This window comes from Indicator indicator, chromosome 1 (assembly GCF_027791375.1).
Source record: "Indicator indicator isolate 239-I01 chromosome 1, UM_Iind_1.1, whole genome shotgun sequence".
NCBI classification, from domain to species: Eukaryota; Metazoa; Chordata; class Aves; order Piciformes; family Indicatoridae; genus Indicator; species Indicator indicator.
Window position 1 is genome coordinate 73,611,329 of NC_072010.1, and position 23,884 is coordinate 73,635,212.

Genomic DNA, 23,884 nt, shown 5'->3' on the forward strand with positions numbered 1-23,884 from the left:
TCCACTGGGGAGAAAAGGATGGAAAAGAGAAAAGCAGCATATTTCTAAAATTCGGCTGGAAATTAATTTGTTTCATTCTTAAATCTGTAAGGTCTGACAGGATTTCTTGCTTTTCAGCAGCAAGGGCTGTGTCACAGAGGATACCTTACCACCACCAAGTTTCTCATTCTCCATCAGCTGAACACGGCTGCCACCTCCTGGCACTAATCTTATTTCATGTGGTCACTAAAAGCACAGTCTCCATCATTACTAGATCAGCACCTATCCAGGCAGCTGTAGGCAGGCCCATGGAGTTCTCTAGATCCTTCCTATGTAGAGTTCCTTTGTTTACATGATATTTTCCCCTTAATACGGAAGTTAACTGTGTATTCACTATGACAATTAAAATTACTACTTAATAGCAAGAGTGGGTAAATCTCACCAAAAACCTGCAGCTAAACACCAAAACTGTGGTTCAGCCAACTGCCTTTTGGCAGCTACTGCTCTAGGAATAGTATCAGAGCCTTTCCAGCTGTTCTGCCTTGCTGGCCACATAAATGATTTTTAGCAATATAGCCTACTTGAAGGACAAGCCTGTTATGGACACAGTATTAGCCCTTTCTCCCTTCAGAAACAATTCAACAGCCAAATTCATAGAGTCTCTTTACTATACCAGATTACTCCTTTAGCAGGACTAAGTGCTTATTTTTGAATGCTTCCACAAACTGCTTCCTGAGCAGGGGAAAATTAAAAACAACAAAACAACCAAACAAACCAAAAGCCACACCCCCAAAAAAACCTCACCACAAAAACCAAGACACCCCCCTTGCAAAAAAAAAAAAAAAACCAAACAAGCAAACAACAAAAAAGCCAAACAAAACAAAAAAAAGCCAGAGTGCTACCTCACAGCTATTTTCCAGTTGGCCAGGAGCTAGGTCATGTGTTACAGTCCAGTCCTGATACAGGTAGACTGAACACACAGAGCTCCCTTTCACTTAGCTGATCTTCAGCACATGCTAGGTGACAAGGTTTGAAGGAAACACCCAGCTATGCTCTCTGAACAAGAAGAGGTGAAGGCAGCAAGGCAGAAGACTCTGGATGCCAGCACCTACAATGAGAGCTCTTAAGAGACAGTTTTGTTGACCTGGTTGCATCCACACTTCAGAGGATTCTTTGAAATCCACTCAAGTGGAGGTCAGACAAGGGATACCCTCACATCAACCATCACAGAGGCTGCAGGCAAATCTCAGCAGACTTCCCTTGGCCATTGCAAGTAGATTGCAAGCAGCCTTCTTACCTGTGTACAGCTGGCTAGAACTCATCTCCTGCTCCCTTAGCCCCTGCACCTCAGACAGTCTGCTTGCACTGCTGGTTATACAACCCACTGTGCCTGCTCTACTTGCAGAGGTGTATCAGTGGAGTTGTTCCTTATACACCACATTTGCACAGAAATCTTCTGTTGTCAGAAGTGCCAAATGGAAAGCTGCACACGACGTCTATTCCAGATATCTTTATAGAGTCATTATGTAGCTTTCACATGAGAACAGACACCAGTCAGGCTGAGATTAGAAATGTATGTGGTATCTCATTGTCATGAACAGCACAACTGCACTGGAATTGGCTTTGTTGATGACTTCACACCAGATGTTGCATGGCCTGTTAGTGACATGACAGTCAAAGAGCCTGACCACATGGTGGTGACACTTGTTTCTAGCCAAACATCTGGAACTTGCATTTAAAGATAGTTTTAAAGGACAGAAATGGATTCATTTGGCACCAAACTCAGGAAATCACCATTTCCCAATGTTTGCTGTAAGTCAGAGCTGAGATACTGTAAATCACTGCTGAAACGTCTGTCTTTCGCTACCTTCAGTAAGAAGAGTTCACAAGCATTTCTAGGTGTCCTTTTTTCTTTTTCTTTTCTGTTGTCTACCCAGAAAGCATCTGCTGCCAATTGCCACAAGCACTCCACTCACGCCTTCCAAAAGCAACATCAGCCCCTAAGAATCATCAGTTCTTCCAAAGACTGAAACTGGTTTTACATTTGTTTTTCCTATCACACCACAAGTTATTGGGACAGAAATTCTGGTTAGTACAATTAGAAAGACAAAGCTTTCAAGTGTCAGAGAGCACAAATTATTCATATAGCAAAAATACACTGAAGTGTTTGTACAACATGTACTCTTTCAATTCCACTCTCTCTACCTTTGCCCCTCCCAACTGCCAAACCCTTCACAGGATGATAAGATGTGGTCTTTAACAATGATTGATTCACGATTCTCTAGCTTTTCTGTGGATAAGTATCCTCGAACATGACTGTACTTGCAGCCCACAAGTACTAAGTTTTGGCCAGGATTTGCAAACACCTATAAACATGGTACTTACCATTTTCACAGGTCTCCTCAAAATAGGAGGAAACACACCCAGATGACTAGCAAGATCTCAGTTATCCCAGTTGTTTAGGTAACATCAGGTTTGCTTGGAGAGATGTGTGAAGTGCATGCAGTTGAGTGTAACCCACTAGAGACACCGTTTAACTTAAAAACCATAACAGGACCATTATCAAGAGCCAAAGAACAGAAAAATGTTTTTGTATAATAGGAAGAGAGGTTTATGTGGCATTAGACAGTTTAAGTCTTTCTTTTCAATATGCAGGCACTATTTAATATCCTAACTGGGCTGACAAGGACCATTAGAAAGCTGTAGGCTGATTCCTAGCAGCATCAGTATACTTTCTTCCCCAGCCTGCACTAGCACCTTCCTCCATAAAACATCTTTAGCAAGCAACAAGAAGTTCTGTAGGACTGTGCTTGATCAGCAGAACTGCCACTTGAAAAGTGACATTTCTGCAGCATACAGCTGCACACTGACCTGATGTTCAGCCATGACAGCATGGGAGTTGTACCTCCACCGACAATCCACACAGTGAAAAAGACAATGAGGAGAGTTGTTGAGAACATCATTTGATGTGAGTAGGTAGCAGTATCTCGTATAGCCAGAGCAAACGCCATGGCCCCCCTGAGACCTATGCAAAAAAAATGAAATAGCAGAGCTTCAGAAGTGAAACTGCACTTAATTTTACAACACAGCATGTTTCCTTGCTCCCTCCCTGCCACACAGGCACGAACTGACAGACAAAGTACTGGGCTTCAGCAAATTCTTATTTCCTCAGTTTTCCTGCTCTCGAATATAAAGCTCCACTACCAAGGACAAGCCAAGGTGTCTGGCCATCTGCAGGTGGAGGAATCACAAAAATCACAGAAAGACCAAGGTTGGAAGGGAGCTCTTGAGAACATCTCATCCAAGCCTCCTACTAACACAGGTACACTTAGATCAGGTTGCCAAGAACACAGTTGGAACTCAGGAACCTACTCAAGCAGGGTAACCTCAATAAATTGCCCAAGATAGCATCAGATGGATTTTGAATAACCCTAAGGAATGCGATGACACAACCTCTCTAGGCACCCTCTGCCAGTGCTTGAACACAGTAAAAAAGTGTTCCTGAAGTTTGGAGGAAATCTCCTGTGTTTCAATTTGTGCCCACTGTCTCTGGTCTTGTCACTGGACTCTTCTGGAAACAGTCTGTCTTCCTCTTATTTACATCCCCTTGTGTATAGAGGTATCCTTGGCACTTCTTGAGGATGCACACATTTAGACACAGATAGATTCCATGATTTGCTTTAAACGACAAACACTTATCTGTGTGACAAAAATTATAAGGGAGTTTAAGTCAAACACTTTCTCCATCTAAGTGGGAGAGGGTACCCATGAATACACCTCAATGTTCCCAACAGGTATCTGTGTCTGAACAGCACATACACCAACTCAGCTAGAAATAACCTTCTGGGAGGGATACATCCCAACTTCCCCATCCCCTTCAGACACACTTCAAATAAAAATGCTCTATTCCCAGCATGAGGTGACTGAATGCTGCCAGAAGCTGGCATTCCAAGACATGACTCTTCCCACATGTGACACTTTCTGTAAAGGTTGAAAGACACACAATGACATGTTGCAACAATCACTAAATCTTCTGTTCAGGAAGCGTGGATGTGGGTTATAAAAACAGAAAGCAGTACAATAGTTTGCTTATGGGTTTAAAAAAAAAAAATTTTTTTTGCTTTATGAAACATCTTTGATTTTACCTGAAAACATCATCATGTGTTGAAAGTTCCAGCTGATCTTATGCCTTCTGCCCAGATTCAATAAGAAGGACAGAGGGTAGATGTGTGCAGCTCTACCCAAAAAGATAGCAATCTGTTCATAGCTGAGGGTTAAGGATTTTGCTTTCCTGAGGTAAGGAAGGTAACTGCCTCTAATACGAAGTTTTGATTCAAGTGAGATCAAGTGTTCTAGTGATCTCTGTCTATAAAGAACACTTTCACCAATTACGTGCATGCAGGACTCACTGCAACAATGCAAATATTAACTGATATAACTATTTTTAATGCACAGTGAAATTATACCTAGTATTAAAATTGCCAGTTGTACAAATGATAAAAATTCAGACTTTAAATAACTATCACCACCATCACCCAATTATATGTTTCAGATCAACAGAAATGCAGATGTATGTACAGAAGGAAAACCAACGAAAGACCAGCAAGTGCCCACTCCATTAAAGCTCCTTCAGAGGCAAAATCACCTACTAGCTGGCAAGCACTTAAGAGTACAGAGTTACTAAGATGAAAATAAGAAAAAAAATTCTCAGTAATAGAATGAAATTAAAAAATATTAGTAAGAGATGCTCATGACAGTAGGTGGCAAGCTTCTTCTTGCCATTACTGTGGTGCAAAACATCCAGGGTTCCAGTGAAGAAGCAGAAAGCTAAATACACCTTCCACCGTCTAATGAACACTTTGGGACAAGCGAGAGTCATGTGTTGAAATCCTATAAATCACCAACACAACCAGAAGTCCACCAAACATGGATCATTTACTGCTGAGATGACAACATTAGAGGTATGAAACTGTTCTCTTATGGAAAAGAGATTAAACTATATAATACCCCTAAACACCACTGGGTTATTGCCATAGCTAACGTAAAGCAATACTGTCTGCAGGAAATGACGTTTCTAGGAAAATAAGATTTTAAGAGATTTAACAAGGTCAAGTGCCAGGTCCTGCACTTTGGTCACAACTCCATGAAATGCTACAGGCTTGGGGCAGAGCTGCTGGAAAACTGCCCAGCACAAAAGGACCTGAGGGTGCTGTTTGACATCTGGCTGAACAAGCCAGCAGGGTGCCCAAGTGGCCAAGGCCAACAGCATCCTGGGCTGTATCAGGAACAGCGTGGTCAGCAGGAATAGGAAAGTGATCATGCCCTTGTATTCAGCACTGGTGAGGTTGTACCTTGAGTCCTGTGTCAAATTTTGGGCCCCTCACTACAAGTAGGGCATAGAGTTGCCAGATCATATCTAGAGAAGGTCAACAAAGCTGGTGAAAGGTCTGGAGAACAAGTGTTATGCAGACAGGCTGACGGAACTGAGATTGTTTACTCTGGAGAAAAGGCTGAGGGGAGACCTCATTGCTCCCTAGAATTACCTGAAAGAAGGTTGAAGCAAGGTGGGTGTTGGCCTCTTCTCCCTTCTATCAAGTGACAGAACAAGAGGAAATGGCCCCAGGCTGCACATAGGGAGGTTTAGATTGGATACTGGAAAAAAATTTCTTTCTTGAAAGAGTAGTCAGGCATTGAAATGGGCTGCCCAGGGAAGTGGTGGAGTCACCATTCCTAGAGGTCTTCAAACAATGTGTAGAGATGGCACTTGGAGACACAGTTTAATGGCCATGGTTAGGTCAATGGTTGGCCTCGAAGATCTTAGAGGTCTTATCCAACAAAAGAAAAACTATGATTCTATGATAAAAGAAGTATGTTCTGCATTAGGACATATTTTATATGTTTTATCTCCATTGCCAAAAGCACTACCCCTGCAGCAGGCAGAGAGAAACCCAGATTGGAATTCTAGTTCCCACTTATTTTCAAGCAGCTGGGAGCAAGGTGAAGAAACGGTTATATAAGCCAGTTCAGTAAGGATGGGCTGCAGAGAGGAATCTAGGCATTCCAAGCTTACATGAGTATGACTACAATGAAACTGCTCAGTTCTGGGTAATTCAAGAGCCAGGCACCTGGTCAGCCAGGGCACTGGAAACCCACCTCCAACACCTTTCGGCAGTGTGTACCCTTCATGTCATGGCCTTCCTCCCATCACCTGTGATCCTGACCTCTACCTTTAGGGCATTGCTCAGACAATCTGTTCACTCAATCTTTTTCATCTGTTTGAAGTTAGCTTTCTTTCTTAAAGGGACCATTGGAAGTGAAGAGAACAATGAATCTTTTTTCTAGGCCTCCAAAGTTCAAATACAAGAGCAACACAAGCACTGCTAGTTGTCAATAGCCAAGTCACGCAGTAAGGTATATTAATTTATAATTTATATGGCTTCTTACACAGGTATAGAGCCAACAACAGTGGGCCACAGAGGCTTTAGTGCTATGATGTAAGGGCTGACCTAAGGTTGTTCTCAACGTTATTGTGCCTGCAAGGCATCAGGGAAACTTAGGTCAGCCATCATCCTCTATTTGGTAAAGCCAACAGACACTACAGATTTTCAGGCATTTAAGACAACACAGAAACTTCACACAAAGCAAAAAAGGATACAAAAGCTCCAATGATGAAGACTGGGCTGAAAATGTGTTTCTGGAAAGTAAACAGTGCTAAGCCCATATAAGAAAATATGAAGTTCTCAGCCAAGAAGTGCAATACCTCAAAGAGCTAGGGAGAAAACAGTCACATGTTAAAGGCCAAGCAAAACAGATGCTTTTAAAAAAATCAAGATTACATGGACTGCTACTATCAGTAGCAATCTACTCTATAAAAGGTGAAAGACACTCTTGCCTGCTTAGTGCGACTTCTTGATTCGACGGACAAGTTATTGTACGTATAATGCGCCTGGGTAATGCCGCAGAAGAGGACGGCCACCACGCCTGTGAACAGAATCACACACAGAAAAATCAGCCTTCTTACTATCAGAGCTCAACACATTTTCCCTTCCCAAGTTCTATTGAATTTATACATCACCCTTAACCTTGAGATTTTATGAACTTTATTTTCAAGCAAGTTAGACTCCAGGTTATAGGGAAATCTTATTTGAACCAAACCAACTGCTCTTAAATGCAGTGGAGTTGCAGTGAGCTGCACTGTCAACAGTACTATATATTAACAACACAAACCAAAACACAAACCAAAACACAAACCAAAACACAAACCAAAACACAAACCAAAACACAAACCAACCCCCTTTTAAGTACCAACTTCACATTTCTCACAGGAAAGTTTCAATAAGAGGTAGAAAAATGCCTGATAAGATGGACAACAATTCTGCTGCTGTGTGGTTCAATCCCAACAACTCACCAGTAAATCCACAAGCTTCTGCAAGCAAGAAAGTGCTCCAGGACATCAAGAAGAATAGTGCAGTTTCCAGCAGGGGGAAGCAGTGCAACTTGGTAAACTTTGTCACGTTAAGTCATTTGTTAAGGAATCAAAAACTAAATCCTTTGGCTTCTCTATACATGGTATTTATGGAAAACATAGTTATGCACTAACAATCAACACTAACTGAAAGAAACCAACCCAAAACACTTTTAATGCTCCAGAATCAAGGTCTCCCCTTGCAACAGTCTTGGATATTTTTGCTGCATACCCATGGCATTAACTGCAGCTCCACCTCTGAGGCAGTATCTTAGTCTATGCCACATTTCCCTGCAAAGCACCAGCAAGGAAGGGGTATATACCTGGCATTCCATTTCGATTGTGTTTTTCAGGGTAAGCAGGGGTTGTTTTGGGTTTGGGCAACAAAGCCAGTGAAGGGTTTAGAGAACAAGTATTATGAGGAGTAGCTAAGGGAACTGGGGTTGTTTGTTCTGGAGGAGGCTGAGGAGTGAGGAGGAGGAGGTTGGTCTCTTCTCCCCTGTATCAGGTGACAGGTTGAGAGGAAATGGCCTGAAATTGTGCCAGGGGAGGTTGAGATTCGATATTAGGAAAAAAATTCTTTCCTGAAAGAGCAGTCAGGCATGGGAATAGGTTGCTCAGGGAGGTGGTGGAATCACCATCCCTGGAGGTGTTCAAGAAACCTGGGGATTTCTGGAATCTGGGCACTCTGGGACACAGTTTAATGGCTATGGTGGTAGTAGGTTGACGGTTGGACCCGATGGTCTTAAGAGGTCTTTTGTAACCAAAACAATTCCATGATTGGTTCCCCTACAAATAAAGATCTTCCATCACTTTAAATGAACCACAAAATACATTCAGGAGCATTTAATTCACAGGGCTGTTCTGGACTACAGCACCCTAAGATGAAGCAGATATATCAGAACTTTTCTGCTCAGATTTGTTAACATGTCTTTTTTAGCAAGTGTGGCTAGTGATGTACTTTTGAGGCAAAACAGAAATCCTGTCTACAAGAAATTGTATTTCATGTATTTGTATTGATGTGTTCTAGAGTAAAAGCCAACTCAATCTGAGCAACTTAATCCTTTAACGGGGAAAAAAGTTCATTTTCCAGAGGAGCACAAAACTCGGGCAACATCAAACCATGGTAAACGAACAGTACGTGCAGTTACTGAAAACATATTTCAGTAGTGTTGAATACAGCTCTTTACATACTACAAAGCAGTTCTTCACAAATTTATAGAGTTTTTGAGTTTTGTCCTCATCACTCCTCTGGCAGCACTGAACAGCTCACTGTACCTAAGGTACAAACAGCTATGTGCTACGAGAAGACACAGGAGAAAACCCATGTTCTAAGAGTGGGTGATAAGAAAGATCCCAAGTCTTTCTGAAAGCCCAGTCTTCTCTGAAACTCCGATGAGAGGACAGCAGGAGCACAACAAGAACACTCAAAACAGTAAGGTCATATAAGCAGTCTCCCCTGCTTATATGAAGGCAATCAACACTTCAATGGATACATTAAGGCTGCACCATAATGCACCACTGCTCTCCACACATAATACAGCTATGTCCTGGGCTCTCTGCAGCACTACACAATCTAATGCATTGTAAAGGCAGCATGACTGCTTGGGGACTCATGGCTCCATGTGAAACAGAAATGCTAAAAGCAATGAACAACACTGCTTTTCACAGGGCATTCACAGGTCCTGGGAGGTCTGAGGCTCACAGCACTCTTGACTGACTCCTGCAAGCCCAGCTAACAAAAGTCAGGTAGCCCAGCACATTCAGGGGAAACAGTTTCCTGTGGGCTTTAGCACAGAAGACAGCATTCACAACAAGCCACAAGTGATTAACACCAGAGGCAAACAACTGACAGCATTTCAATGGAAGCCCAGTTGGAATGAAGCAATACTGAGGCCAACCACCAGCTCCCCACCCACACCTATTTCTGCTAACCTGGGGGAGGGCAAAGGCTCCAAAACACATACTTCAGAAAATCGCCCTCAAAAAAAAAAAAAAAATCAAACTATCATTAAAAAATAATATTATTATTCTCAATGACAGTTGGCATCACACTAAATACAAAACTCAGCACTTTTGTTTCAACACCTGTTAATTCTCCACACAGTCACTTCTCCACACAAACTATCTTTCTAAAACATGAGAATGCTCTATTACACTCAGCTGAATTCTATCCTCACTGCCCCCTGTCCCAAACAGACCTATCTGCTATGGTTATGCTTCCAAAGCAGCAACCCCCACCACAGCAATAATTAGAACCCATCTTCCCATAGAGTGCTCAGATAACCCCATCACAAGTTCATCCCAGTGCATTAATGGGCGTTCAGGAAACTGAATAGCTGCAGTCACTTCATGGAAGCGGAAAGGTTGAACCTCGTTCCCCTTAAGTTTGGCAAGGGCCCTTGTCAGAACCAATTCCTAATTTCCCATCTTTTCTGGCAGCTTTGCGAATCTTATAAGAAATCATACCAAATCTGTTCGTGAAATCTGAACTGAAAACCTGTGCTCATCATTTGGAGGAAGATAGAGGCAAGAAATATAAAGTGAAAAAAAAATTATGTCAAACTAAGGCATTAATTCAAACTATTTCTGTTTTCTTAACTAACTTTCTTTATTCCTTAGGTATGCCCTTCTGTTCCACTTCATTTCTACCAGGGAGATTTTGAAATTTAGAAAGAAAACATGAAGTAAGGCAACACCTTAAATGTTATAAAATAACCAGGCAGTGAGGTTGAGTCAGCTTGCTGAAAGCCAGAACAAGTCCTTGTATATCATCCGTGTCCTGTTTGCAAACTAAATAGTCTGCCTGTTTTCAAAGGACAATGCATGAATGCATGAACTCCCTCACTTAGAGAGGTAGGGTTAGAGGCAGCTACGAGAATAAGTCTGTTAACTTCCTTCATTACTTGAGTTCAACTAAGAAGAGTAAACCCCAAAATTACAGTTATTTTCTATGGTATTGCATGACATTAGAAATTTTTCCAAGAGAAAATAGTTAAGAGTTCTGAAAGTAAGCAACCCAACCAAAAACCAACATTACAAAAAACACACACACAAAAACCCACCAGAGGCTGTCCTCTGAGCAGCCTCCCCACTCCCAGTCTCTCATATTACCCTCCTGAGCACAAACATTAGAAACAGCAAGAACTAATTGCTGCTTCAGAAGCATGATTTTACAAAACAGATGTGAATGCACTTCAGCTGTAATTAGTAGCCAACCAGCAAGCCAAAAACCACAGCACCAGCATTTGAGCAGCTAGAGCTATGGATGACCAGTAGCCTAAAAACCAGACAAATGGTTATGGTTCTGGGTCAGTTTGACTGCGGATCAGTAGAACTGGAAGCCTGACCATGGAAGTATTAACAGCACATCTTCCCTCTTACACCTGAAAGGTTTCCATTGTGCAAACGCATCAGACATCTGCACAGTGCACATACCACAAGATATGGTTCAGATCTTATTGCTTAAGATGACGAGCCACAGGTTCATGATTACTGTATAAAACATCACATTTTACCCCATTTACATCAGTTTTCAGAAGTTTGGGCAGATAAAAAGAAAAAAAATCTGTGGTATGTACCAATATGGTTATACTAACCAGTTGGAAAGCTAAGGTGTTTAATTTTTTTCTGAAGAAGCACCATGATTTCTGGTGCAGGCCTGTCTTAAGATCTGCTGCCTGAGCCTAAACCAAAACCCACACAGATTGCTTGCTGAGCACTTTAGAGCTCTATTCAAACAGCAGCAGCAAACCTCAAGAGAATAGGACAGATCATACCAAGCACATGACATTATAATGTTCACTCTGGTAATTACGAACTTTTCCAAGACAGATGACATGAAATTTCCAGCTCAAGTTTAAACACAGGACTCAAAGAGCCCTGTAAGGGCCTTTTTTAATTTCATATATAGAAACTGAACATGAGAACATGCCTACTTAGAGCCTCCCCTTGGTTTCCAGCATGCAGCAACATCACTAAAACTTCTAGTGTTACTGCAGTCATACCAGGGAAAGTTGATTTCTGTGGGTACCTATAATGCCTGTCTCCAGACAAAAGTCACATGAATACTGATCATGTCTTCACACACAGATTCAAACAAACTATAGTCAATTTTGGTATAGCTGGAAACAGGAGAACCCTGTTAATACCTGAATGTGGCATCTAATCTGAAAGGGCTAAGCATGAGAAAGGATATCAGAGCTGTCACAACCCCTGTCACAGCTCCCATCATGAAAGAACCACTGAATATTCCCAGGAACACACCAACAGACTTGAAAAATGCTGCAGCATCAAAAGCGTGGGTATTTTCACCTGTTGGCTGGTAGGCAACTATAGATCTAGAAAAACAGAGTAACACAATGAGAAGTTAGAAGTTTCATCAGAGAAGTTTTCTTCTATAAAAGCAACACCTGAGCAACAGAAGAGACAGTCCCGTACTGAAGACAAATCTGCCATTCTGGTGTACACATGTATGAGGGATCTTGGCAAATGTTTGCAGTGTTTATTAATGCAGTTCAAGGCAATCCATTTAAATTTGAAATAACATTTCTCAACAAAAGCATTTCTTTTAGACAAATACCAAAAGCAATTGAGTAATTTCAGAGTAGAAATTCAGGTAGTTACTTACGAAGATAACACAATGGCAACAGCATCGTTCAACACGCTCTCCCCGAACAGAAGGGCATAGAGATCGACATCAGCATGCAGCTCATTAAATATTGCTAGCACAGTAACTACAGAAAGAGAAAAGAAGACCATACTGGATGACTTCAGGCATAACTGTGTGAGCTGACAAAGCAGACTTCCCACTTGGCCTAAAGCAAAAAAACCCAGGAATCAAACTATAGAATTAAAACTAAACCTGGAAGCAGACTTGTCCATTTTACCTATAGGCAAGCAATTCCACCATCAGTTTTAAGGAGGTCTGTTAGGAGATGGGTCTGTAGTCCTTCTGTCCTCCATGATCATAGGGTACTTCTACCCCAGACCTGGTATTTGTACACGGTATCTGGAATATTGTGTACAGTTCTGGGCTCCTCAGTTCAAGAGGAATGGGGAGCTACTGGAGAGAGTTCAATTGAGAGCTACAAGAATGATTAAGGGACTGGAGCATCTCTCTTAAAAGATAAAACTGAGAAACCTAAGGCTGTTTAGTCTGGAGAAGAGAAGGCTGAGACAGGGACCTTATCAATGTCTACAAATATCTGAAGGGTGGCTGTCAGGAGAATGGGTCCAGTTTCTTTTCAGTGATAGGACAAGGAGCAATGGATGTAAACTCAATAGCAGGAAACTCCATCTCAATGAGAAAAAAAACCTTTTTACCATAATGGTGACAAAGCACTGGAACAGGCTACCCAGACAGGTCGTGGAGTCTCCTCTAGAGATCTTCAAAACCTGTCTGGAGGCATTCCTGCGTGACCTGCTCTAAGTGGTCTTGCTCCGCAGAGGGGTTGGGCTCAATGGTCTATGGAGGTCCTTTCCAACTCCTAATACTCCATGATTTTTTTTGTGGAACACATTCCATATAAGGTAATCAACAAAAAGCTGTACATCTCTTGCTGCTTTTAAAAGCTGTATGGATTGTTGACATAGCTTTATTATTTTGGACACTGTAAAATAGTGCTAATAATCCAAAGTGATCCCCAAAGTACATTGTACCACAGGGGCAGGCATTCATGCAGAATTTGAAAAGACCAAGACTGCTTTATATTTACAGCCATTATTTCAAGTAACTTCAGTCTAAGATAAAAAGACTACTGTCTTGAAGATGTTCCCATATATAAGCTCCAAAAAAATCACACAGTGATTATATGGCATAAATTGTGTCCAACCATCAGCTGTTGAGAGCTCAACTCAGTCACAAGGAGCTACTTCCCATATTTGCACAAATCATTACTGAGCATCTCAAATAAGCTGTTTTGAATGTCAGGCTTCATACTTCACCACTCCCTACCCCAGATCAAAACATACTATCTCTCAAGACTGATCTGTCAAACAGAGACACCTAAGTGAGTCTTCTGTGCTTCAAGGGATGATCATATTTTGACAAAAGCTCAAATTACTTTGCCAGAAAAGCATTCTTCTGCTTAAACTTGTAGAACATGTAGAACAAGGACAAGTGCAGAGTCCTCCACCTGGGAAAGAATAATAAATTGGACCAGTACAGGTTAGGAGGTGATCTGCTAGAGAGCAGCCACATGGAGAAGGACCTGGGAGTCTTGGTGAACAAGAAATATCCATGGAACAGAAATGTGCCCTTGCAGCCAAGAGGGATCCTGGGTGCATTAAGAAGAGTGTGTCCAGGAGATCAAGAGAGGTTCTCCTCCCCTCTACTCTTCCCTAGTGAGGCCCCACCTAGAATATTCCGTTCGGTTCTGGGCTTTCCCAGTTCAAGAGGGACAGGGACCTACTTGGGAGAGTCTAATAGAGGGCTACAAGGATGATTAAGGGACTGGAGCACGAGCCCTGTGAGGAAAGGCTGAGAGACCTGGGGCTATTTAGTCTGGAGAGGATAAGACTGAGAGGGGATCTAATAAACGTATATCAATAGATTAGGGCTGGGTGTCAGGAAGCCTCTTCTCACTCACGCCCTGTGATAGGACAAGGGGCAATGAAGCAAACTACAGAACAGGAAGTGCCACCTCAGCATAAGGAAGAGCTTCTTTACTATAAGGGACACAGAGCACTGGAACATTCTTCCCCACAGAGGTTGTGGAGTCTCCTTCTCTGGAGACTTTCAAGACCCACCTTGAAAGTCTCCCCGTCTTGAAAGATGCATTCCTGTGTGACCTGCACTAGATTATATGGTCCTGCTGTGGCAGGGGGGTTGGACCCAAAGATCTCCAGAGGTCCCTTCCAACCCCTAACATTCTGTGATCCTGTGAACATGAAGTTCATCTAAAAGAAAAACAAATATTGCCTGCACTTAAAGAGCCTAAAAGCCTCAAATACTGCTTTTAAATTACAATCATAGAAGTGTTTCTGTTGGACTTGATCTTAGAGGTCTTTTCCAACTGTTGACCTAACACCACCATGGGCATTAAACCATGTCCCAAAGTGCCATGTCTATGACATCGTTTGAAGACCTCTAGGAATGGTGACTCCACTACCTCCCTGGGCAGCCTATTCCAATGCCTGACCACTCTTTCATGGAAGAATTTTTTCCTAATATCTAATTTAAACCTCCCTTGGCACAATTTCAGGCCATTTCCTCTTGTTCTATTACCTGATACAAGGGAGAAGAGACCAACGCCTACCTCACTACAACCTTCTTTCAGTTGTAGACGGCAACGAGTGTCCCCCCTTTGGCCTCCTCTTCCTCCAGACAAAACTATCCCAGTTCCCTCAGCCACTCCACATAAGGCTTGTTCTCTAGACCTTTCACCAGCTTTGCTGCCCTTCTCTGGACATGCTCCAACAACTCTGCGTCCTTCTTGTGAGGGGTCCAAATCACAGCCCAGTATTCAGAGTGTGGTCTCACCAGTGCTGAGTACAGGGACACTGTCACTTTGCTACTCCTGCTGGCTGCACTGTTCCTGATACAGGCCAGGATGCTGTTGGTCTTCTGGGCCAGCTGAGAACATCATTGATTCGAATTATACAACATCCTAAACAATATAGCTAAAGAAGGAAGTCCTGCTATCCAGGTAATATAACAACTTCATCAACTTGCAGCCTTAAACTAAATCAAAAAACTACTGGGGGGAAAAATAAATAAAATAATCAATCTATTTTAAAGCATTTGATCAGGAAAATTAGATTTATCCCCAAACATACCATCACCTCATACCAATCCAACATTAAGCCAACAGAGAACAGCTTTCAAGACACTCAGAGTATGTATTTATTTTGAAGAGAAGGATCGGAGATACTAGCACAACATAACTGAAAATAAAGCACTGTTAATATCTTTGTGCTATGCAACTAAAAAAATCTTAGCAATAAGATTATTTTGGAAGGTCATTAAAAAACGTTCAGCAAGCTACCTGGATCAGTGGCAGAAATTATTGCTCCAAAGAGGAGACAGTCTGTATAGTAGAATTTACCAGAGAGCTGACCCACCAACTTCATTAGTTTCACAACCCCATACATCAGATTCCTGAAGAGAAAGAGGATAAAAAACAGTCCAAGTCAAACAAGTTGGTGCATTTCAGACCGGCAAAGAAAAAGCAGAAGCAACAACATTTGGACAGGCTTAGTCATGATACAGCTCTGTGGGACACTGCCACAGTTTAACGCTAAGCTCTCGAAAGTAATTTTCCTCCTTCCCCTATTATCTGAGTCAAACGATACATGATCCAGAAGACAGCATTTAAAACCAGTAAGTGAAGGATGAAATCTCTTTGCACTAGTATACAAAACCTACAGGTTACTTCCTTTTTCCACTGAAGGCAACGTTTCTGTGCTCAAAATTCCCCTCAGTATCACTTCTCCCAACACAGTACATAGGACAAAAGCTTTGAGCCAATAATAGCCTTCAAAGTATTTCTCTAGTGAAATAGAGATAAACTAAGGTCACCTATGCAGTTCAGGATTTCTGTATTTCAGAATGTCAATACATCATACTGAGTAACATTAAGAGTGTAAGAGATTGTGTACAAGTACACTCACATGACTAGCTGTCTTGAAGCGTGTGCACAGAGACGCATAAAACTATACATATACACATATGCAGACAGAGTACTGAAAGGGATTAGTCTAAAAGTTTGATAGCTAAAATTCAGATTATAAGTAACATCCAGAATTCAAGCTAAAGTCAATTCCAGTAAGAATCTAACAAGGTTTTGCCTTGGACTGAACCATTACATCAAAAACTTAAGTTCACTGTACTAAAAAGTGATGTTATGTAGTGATTCAAACTTGACAATATAATTTCAAGGACTGTTTCTTGAAATTATATTGTTCAGAAATGACATAATGCTCAGCAAAAGTTAATTTACATTACCCTCCAGACAAAAAGTCCTCAAACCAACAAACTACAAAACTGAGGCAATTTGGAAGGCTCAGCATGCACTTTATTAACTTGAACTTTAGTATAGAAAGGAACTGATATCATGGAGTTCACTTACCCAATAATAAAGCAGGAGACTGCTGTTCCTAAAAAGGCATAAGCCAAAATAGACCCCAAATTCCTAAAAAAGTGTCTCTGCATAGGAAAAAAATGTATATGCTTATTTAAAACTATATATACCACCTGTTCAAAAACACATAGAACGTTAAACTTCTATTAATACACAGAAACACTCCTCCCATTTCAGAAAAATGCTTACATTGCTGCAAAGTAGAGTCTGTCAGACTTCAATAAATTGAATAAGCCAAATCTGAATTATGTATTAAATCCTACATGTAAGCTTATTCATAGGAGGTTTCCACACAGGTATTTTCATAAGAGATGTAAGGGTTAGCTGCAAAACTGAAAACCATTGCCAATTCATAGTATCTTCAAACAAAAGCAGAATCCAGGCCTTTCTGACATTCAGGGTCTGGCACATCCCCACTAGGATTCAGGTTTGAGTCCATTTCTCAGCATAGTTTACTACATTTTGGATATTTGAGAAGGACCAAAACAATTCATAGCTGGACATCTTTTATTTTAAATGAAACAGACTTTAACTTCTGGCAAAGTTCAAAGGAAAACAAACTAGCAAGACTGAATAGGGTTTAATATGTTTATAGAAAAAAAACTATATGTATTTTGTTTTAAAACAAAGACTTAACCATCTATGAAGGAAATGAGATTTTTCTTATTGCCATTAAAGAAGAAAAGAAAAAACACCAAAAAACCAAACCACAACCAATCCAAAAAACACTCAGAAGCAGCTTAAAATGGAAAGTGCAATTCTGAAACACTTCTGCAGTCTCATGGTGGGGGAAAGGGAAGGAAAGAGGCTATTCTCATAAAAAATTATTATACTTACTTTCTTCAAGCTATAACCAGCATGAAAAATAATGGGAGGCAACAGAATGTTGAAAAAAACTTCTGGGTCAAATGTTACCTAAAATATAAAACATGAAATTTCAATTAGAAACAGACATACACAAATTGTCAGGCCTTTTTCCTTTTTCATTTTCTGACAACTACTATTTTTGGCTATTCAAAGAGCTAAGCTGGTCCTGAAAATACTGGCCAGCTCTATAGACACAGCAGTAAAAAGCTGCAGCTCTTCTTGGTAAACATCACCTAGTAAAAAAAACAGGCATTACCCATCCAGCACTAACGATAATGTTGCAGTGATTCCAAACATAGTTCTCTTTCTGAACTAAAAAATTGTAACAAAAATCACCCTGGACAAAAATCTTTTATCATGGTACATGATAGTCATATATCTGCAGATGAAATGCTACTTTAGTTTGGTTTTGGGTTTGTTTTTTGCAAGTTTATTCGCAGTTAGCATAAGTCAGTTAAGCCACATACAAGACTGGTACTCCGGAATTGCAATTGTACATCACTTCCATATACTGCAGCAGGAGCTCCAGACTTCCATGAAAAACTACACTACAGTAAAGGACAAACCCTGGTGTTGGCCTTAAATCCAAACAGAAGACCTGCACATATGTGAGACTACGTTCTCTTCACCCCCTAAGCACAGGTTAGAAGACAAACAGAAGCATGGACTCCCAGAATAGGATTAATTTCAGATCACTTTAGACATCTATAGTAGACTGATACACCTAAACAGACACTTCTACTGTCTCCGTAGTCAGCAGAAAGAACTATTTTTAGGTTACAAACTCAAACATCTCAATCCTTGACTGTAAAGTCTACCTTTGATACACACAAAAGGTGGCTAATTCCTGACACTGAATAGAATAAGAATCCAAATACCAGGTCTGAGTAATAGTCAGTAGCTGAATTTCACTTCAAATACCAGACTGTCTCATTTGGTGGATTATAAGGAGGTAAGCAATAACTATTTCCTGGCAATAAACAGATTTAAAAAGCCTAGGGGAAAAAAACAACAACAACAACAACCACCAAAACCAACAAAATCAAGCAAACAGCCACACACACCAAAAAAACCCCAAGCCCAAACACACATGCCCTAAAAAAAAAAAACAAACCCCGCACACTAAAAAAAAACCCACACTAAAAAAACAACAAAAAACCCACACCACACAACCAGAAAAAAAACCAACAAAGAAAAAAAACATTTTTTAAAACCCACCATAAACAAAGACAATTTTTCAGTGGAAATTTTAATTTCCCTTATATTATACAAGGCAGCATCAAACTTTTTTTGTTCAGCTAGTCTTTGTAAATTCTACAGATGTTGGAAAATGTACATCAAGTCCTCAAGCAGCACTTTGGGAAAGCACTACATGCATGCAACAGAGTTCTGCTGGCAGCAATGTGATACAGAAGGTGCTTTTGCATTGCGCATTGAAGTGCTGTTACCTCTGGGAAAACAGACACTTGATACTACCTAACATTCAAATAGGACAGGGTGGGAAGGGAAGCATAGATAAAGGAGAAATACTCAGACAAGTACAAGGAAAGGCACCTCTCACCTTTCGCAACATGTCATTTTGCTCCACGTTATGGATCTTCCCAGGGCTTATTTCCCCTTTGAGTGTATACTCAAAGAACTTCCCACTGACGTTAACCAGCAAGGTTGTAAATGGCCTGTTCTCCTGTGAGCAGCTGAATGGCTTGTCATGGCCACTGGTGGAGGGAGTCCCGTATCTCAAGATCACCCCAACTATGAGTCCTGGAAGAGAGTTAAAAAATCATGAGGCTGATTTGCTACTCCTGAACCTAATCTTCTAGTTTCAAATAACATCCAGGGTATAATGCATGAGCCTTACAACATATATGTATCATAAACATCTTGGAGTGAATTATTACTATCAGTTTCCTGCAAAGGAAGAGAGGTCCTGAGTGACATATAAAATACCCCATATCCTGTTTCATCTTCCTCACCCTCATTTACACCTCCAATGAGTAAACTGTGAGTTGCACAAAAGGCTGAACACTGAGCACATCAAATACATGTCACCTGCCTGAGAACAGAACTGAGTAGATGCAGCATCACTGGCAACTAACACTGACCATATCTGAGCTGAAACAGTGATGTTTACCATATACTTTTATGGCTGCAGTAAGGACACAGCTCCCCCCCCCCTTCCCTGGAAATTCTAACATATGCAAAGAAGCAGCTACACATCTTTTGCAAGTGTTTTCCACCCTTCATGAAACAAACAAAAAACACAGTAAGGTAAAAAATGAACAATCATAAGAGACCTGAGATTAAAGAATGTAAGGAAAAATACTCAGCCAGCCAACACTAAGGGATGCATCAAGCAGTGACAAAAATAATTGGTAACCTATTGGAAAGGCCATGTCAGGAGGCAGGAGAAGCACAAGATTTTAACTGAGTGTTGTTCCTTTTACAATGTAGTAAGAAAAGAGCAAGACTCCAGTTGTGCAGAGAGAATATAAAAGAACAATCAAAGTGGTTTTGGTCTGGTAAGCAAACAAATTGATACCCACTTACTAAAAGTTTCCCTGTTGCCTTAGGTTGATCTGTGATCTAACCTTCATTCCAGACAATTGCAAGGTGAAGATGGACGTTTGATACTTTTGTTGACAAATTAGTAGTCAGTGTTGGCTTTGCTCCCTGTGACCCTCACTCTGCATCCATAGAACTGTTTCCCCAGATGGTATATAAATTTGCCAGGTAATAACCAGAGAATAAATGAGGTAGAAGACATTTTTAAAATCCTCACACACACACAGACTTACGTTTATGGCACAGTGTAAAGAATATCCAAACTGTATCCCAAAAGACAACAACTGAAAGAACATGCTTAATTCTCTTCAGGTTTAGAGTGAAGAAATAGTTTTATTGCAAGAGAAGAAGGCATGGCAGGTAATAGCTGTGACACTATCAGGCAGCTTGACTCTGGCCCCCTCTCTCTATGATTAAGATAACGTAGCAGCCACAGGATTGTTAAAAAGTAACTGGAAAATTAAGAGGTACTTTATTTAGAAAAGAGAAGTATGTACTGAAAGAGAACCCAGGAGAAGAAACCCTCTCAGCAAGAAAAATCTACTTACTGAGATTTCAAATTGCTGACAACTTAAATTTGGAGGTTAATACAAGCATGTTCCTAACAACTCCAGAGCATTTTACAGCTATGCGTAACAGATACATTGGAAATGCAGGTCTGCACAACGCGACAGTTTACAACCAAGTCACTTCAAAGCCAGCTGTGCTACCAGTTATTGCTGCAGATATCTTCATCAAGCCAGCCAGGCAAGCAGCCAAAGATTTCTGCTGCTCTCATCCCCCTCTCACCTAGGAAGAGCTAGGCTCACATAATAGATCAGGCAGACTGTCAGCGTTAAAAAGTGATCTAACCCACATCAGCCTGAAATCCTGCAGTAAATAGAAGCCAGAATGAAAACTCCGCAGATGAGCTTATACATAGTACTGGCACAAAGATAGGTCCACACTGCTATTAAGCTGAGAGTACTGAGGGAGACACCAATAGAGGTAATAGCTTTTTGGACTCGAGAGACTGTCCCTTAGTGCAAAAGCAGATAGAAAACCTCCTTGCTACTGCATTAGCAAGAGCAACTGGAGAGCTGGGTGTGATTGCATTATACTACTGGATAGAATCCACTCACACATTTCCCCCCCGTAGTAAGATACACCAGTTATTTTAAAACCAGTTCTGAAGATATGCCAATTATATCTATAATTGATACATAGTGTTCAAAGTGAAACATCCTTCAACCTTCAGTGTCCTATGGCCCAGCTAACACAGCTACAGGGAAATACTCTGTTTTCATACATTTTCTACTGATAATAAAGTAAACTGAATGACCTGAACACTGAGTTCCATACGTGATCCCTGTAGCCAGGATGCTGTCTTGCAGCAGGGTGCAGGTGAGACCAATGTCAAGGTAAGCAGCTAGCAGAAGCAGTCAAGTGGCTAAAGCTACTGATGGCCCAATCATTAGAGGAAACAGGTCGGAAAGCAGAAGATATTCAATGAGACAAGACAAACTGCATGACCAGCTTCATTAGCAAAAAATTCTAGGCATGTGGCAGTTCAAGAGATGAGTTAGAAGAAGGAAAAGTTTCCTGACCTTACAAAGGTATAGGTAGTATATTTATCATATAGTCCCAAAAAAACAGGTTTTGAACATTAAACAGAAATGCATCAACTGGGCACATTTGACAGACATAAGCTGCAGAAATCCTTAACTCATTAATGCCTTTTTTTTTAAATTGTCTTTATGGAAGTATTTTTCATTTCCCAATTAACATGAAGCCTTTTATACACTAAAAAGTTACTGGACTTGTTAGATGATTCTACATCACATCTCACCTGACAAAACATCAACAAAGCTTATATGGTCAGGTCCTAAGGTCTCAGAAAACCTAAACACTCAAGTGCTTTTCAGGCAGACTGAACAGCCTGATATACAGGATGCCCTTTGAAGATGCCTTCCATTAGGTGTTATACAGAAGACAAGGGCATCCTCTACAAATTCTCCCTGGAGACTTGATTTCAGTCACTTCTGGAACATCAGAGTTGCAGCTGCAGAACAAAACAGCAACAAAGGAGACAGCTGGTACTGCTCAATGTACAAACCTATTTGGATACTTTAGACTTAATTCTAGGCTATTAAGCACAAACTCAGTACAGCTCTGCTACTCATTTGGAAGCAAGGGGAAGGATGGATGCTAGATGCTACAAATAGATACAGAAGATTCAGTAAACTGTGTTACTTCTGCACCACGGGGTCTCACTGCTGAAGAGTTTAAGGGGAACCTGGATCAACAGAGCAAGTATTATTCCCACTATTCAACAACATTTTGTCTCTTCAAAAAAATGCTTCAAGGGCCACTAATCCAGGGCCACTGTCTTTTACTGCAAGATTGTCACAAGAGAAAAGCCTAGAAACAGGCTACAAACACTTCCAAATTTAAGACAAACCTTATTTTCAAAGGTTTGGTTTACAACGACTGTTGCAACATCAAGTTATACAACTTGCATTCCCACTTTTAACAGAGAAAGCCTGTATCTTGCCTGTACAATGCTGATCACACAGCTGATACACACAGAGAACATTTTACTGGAAATGAAGCATTAAAAAGCTAGGAATTTTTTATTCTGATGTAAAACAAATCAATACTGATAATAAAAAACATTAGACTTCAGGGACAGTCAACAACACTCTAACAATACGCCACTTTAAATGGCATATTTACTTTTAGTTTTGTTTGCATACAGAGTCACTGAAGTGAACACATGAATTCAGATAGGCACACACAACCACAAGCCACGCTCTGTTCTCTGCTGAAGAGGTATCTCTGAGGTTTCCAGGAGCTTCAGCAGTCAGCAGCCTGCAGGAACCAAAGGTATTTGCACTCCACAAAGTCCATTCAGTTAACCTGAGCTGTGCATCAGTGAACAAAATCAATTTGTGAACTCAGCCTTGTACAGGTACAGCTCCTTCCGTACGCTCCTGGTGAAGGGCCAAGCACCATACAGTGATGATCTTTCACTATGCAGTGCAGTTTGTATTAGCCATGTTTTAACTCGAAGAAAACTTGTCAGAGACCTTAATGCTGTTTGCAGCTATCTCCTAGGAAGACAGGGAAGGATAAGAACAGACTCCTCTGAGAAGCACACAGTAGTTATAAGTAAAGACAACAAAATTGTTGAAATGCAGGGAGGCGAGAGGAAAAAAAAAAAAAGTCAGGTTAAGTTTTGTTTGGTTTCTTGGTTTTCAAACAGTGCAATGGCTAAGCACCAGAATAGGGTGCCCACAAAGGTTGTGCTCTCTCTACTCTTGCATGTAGCAAATACTCTTGTGAGTATGGCTCCCAAGCTGTGGGGGCCTGCTGTGAGCAGAGGGCTGGACAAGACTGCCTTCAGAGGTCCTTTCCAGTTTAGCTAATGCTTTAATTTGTACGCTTTCCTGTGAATATTTGGGACCCCTCAGACAAGCACTTCATGCTGCAAAGGTTTCTTCAAAAGCAACTTTTAGTGATTCCTGTGTCATTCTTGGGGATTTCTCTTACTTTGGAGTTGTTTTGGCTTTAACTAATAGAATGCACTGCTGATTCTAAAACTAAGTCAGAGAAAAAGAAATAGCAATCTAAGACTCTGATCATAATAGCCAAAGTCATCCAGCAGACCAAGAAGGGGTCACTTTTACTTTTTGTGTTCACCCTGACTTGCCCACTGCCCCAGGCCACAACTTGCCCTCTGGAAAGCACGCAGAGGGTGATCAGGAAATGTTCTACTGCTGCTAATGCCACAAATACGCAGAAGTGGATACTGTGATACAACAGATAAAGCACTTGATAATAGTTCTTCCTTGTTTTCTTTAATGTAAACCCAGAAAATTTTGGAAATGATACAGTAACAGATCTTGACTAGTTTGTCAAGCTGGGGAGCACTGTCAGCAGTAAGACT

The 23,884-nt window shown here is 41.0% G+C and overlaps 1 protein-coding gene across 1 annotated transcript in view; it reads right to left on the reverse strand.

Moving 5' to 3' along the window:
* Window positions 1-23,884, reverse strand: part of SLC9A7 (solute carrier family 9 member A7) — a 73,508-nt gene that overhangs the window by 22,122 nt on the left and 27,502 nt on the right. Inside the window, 11 exon segments of the mRNA XM_054382414.1 lie at window positions 2,847-3,004; window positions 4,125-4,236; window positions 6,635-6,748; window positions 6,872-6,960; window positions 7,388-7,493; window positions 11,643-11,784; window positions 12,075-12,180; window positions 15,433-15,545; window positions 16,516-16,592; window positions 17,365-17,442; window positions 18,956-19,155. Of these exon segments, the coding sequence (XP_054238389.1) occupies window positions 2,847-3,004; window positions 4,125-4,236; window positions 6,635-6,748; window positions 6,872-6,960; window positions 7,388-7,493; window positions 11,643-11,784; window positions 12,075-12,180; window positions 15,433-15,545; window positions 16,516-16,592; window positions 17,365-17,442; window positions 18,956-19,155 (1,295 nt within the window).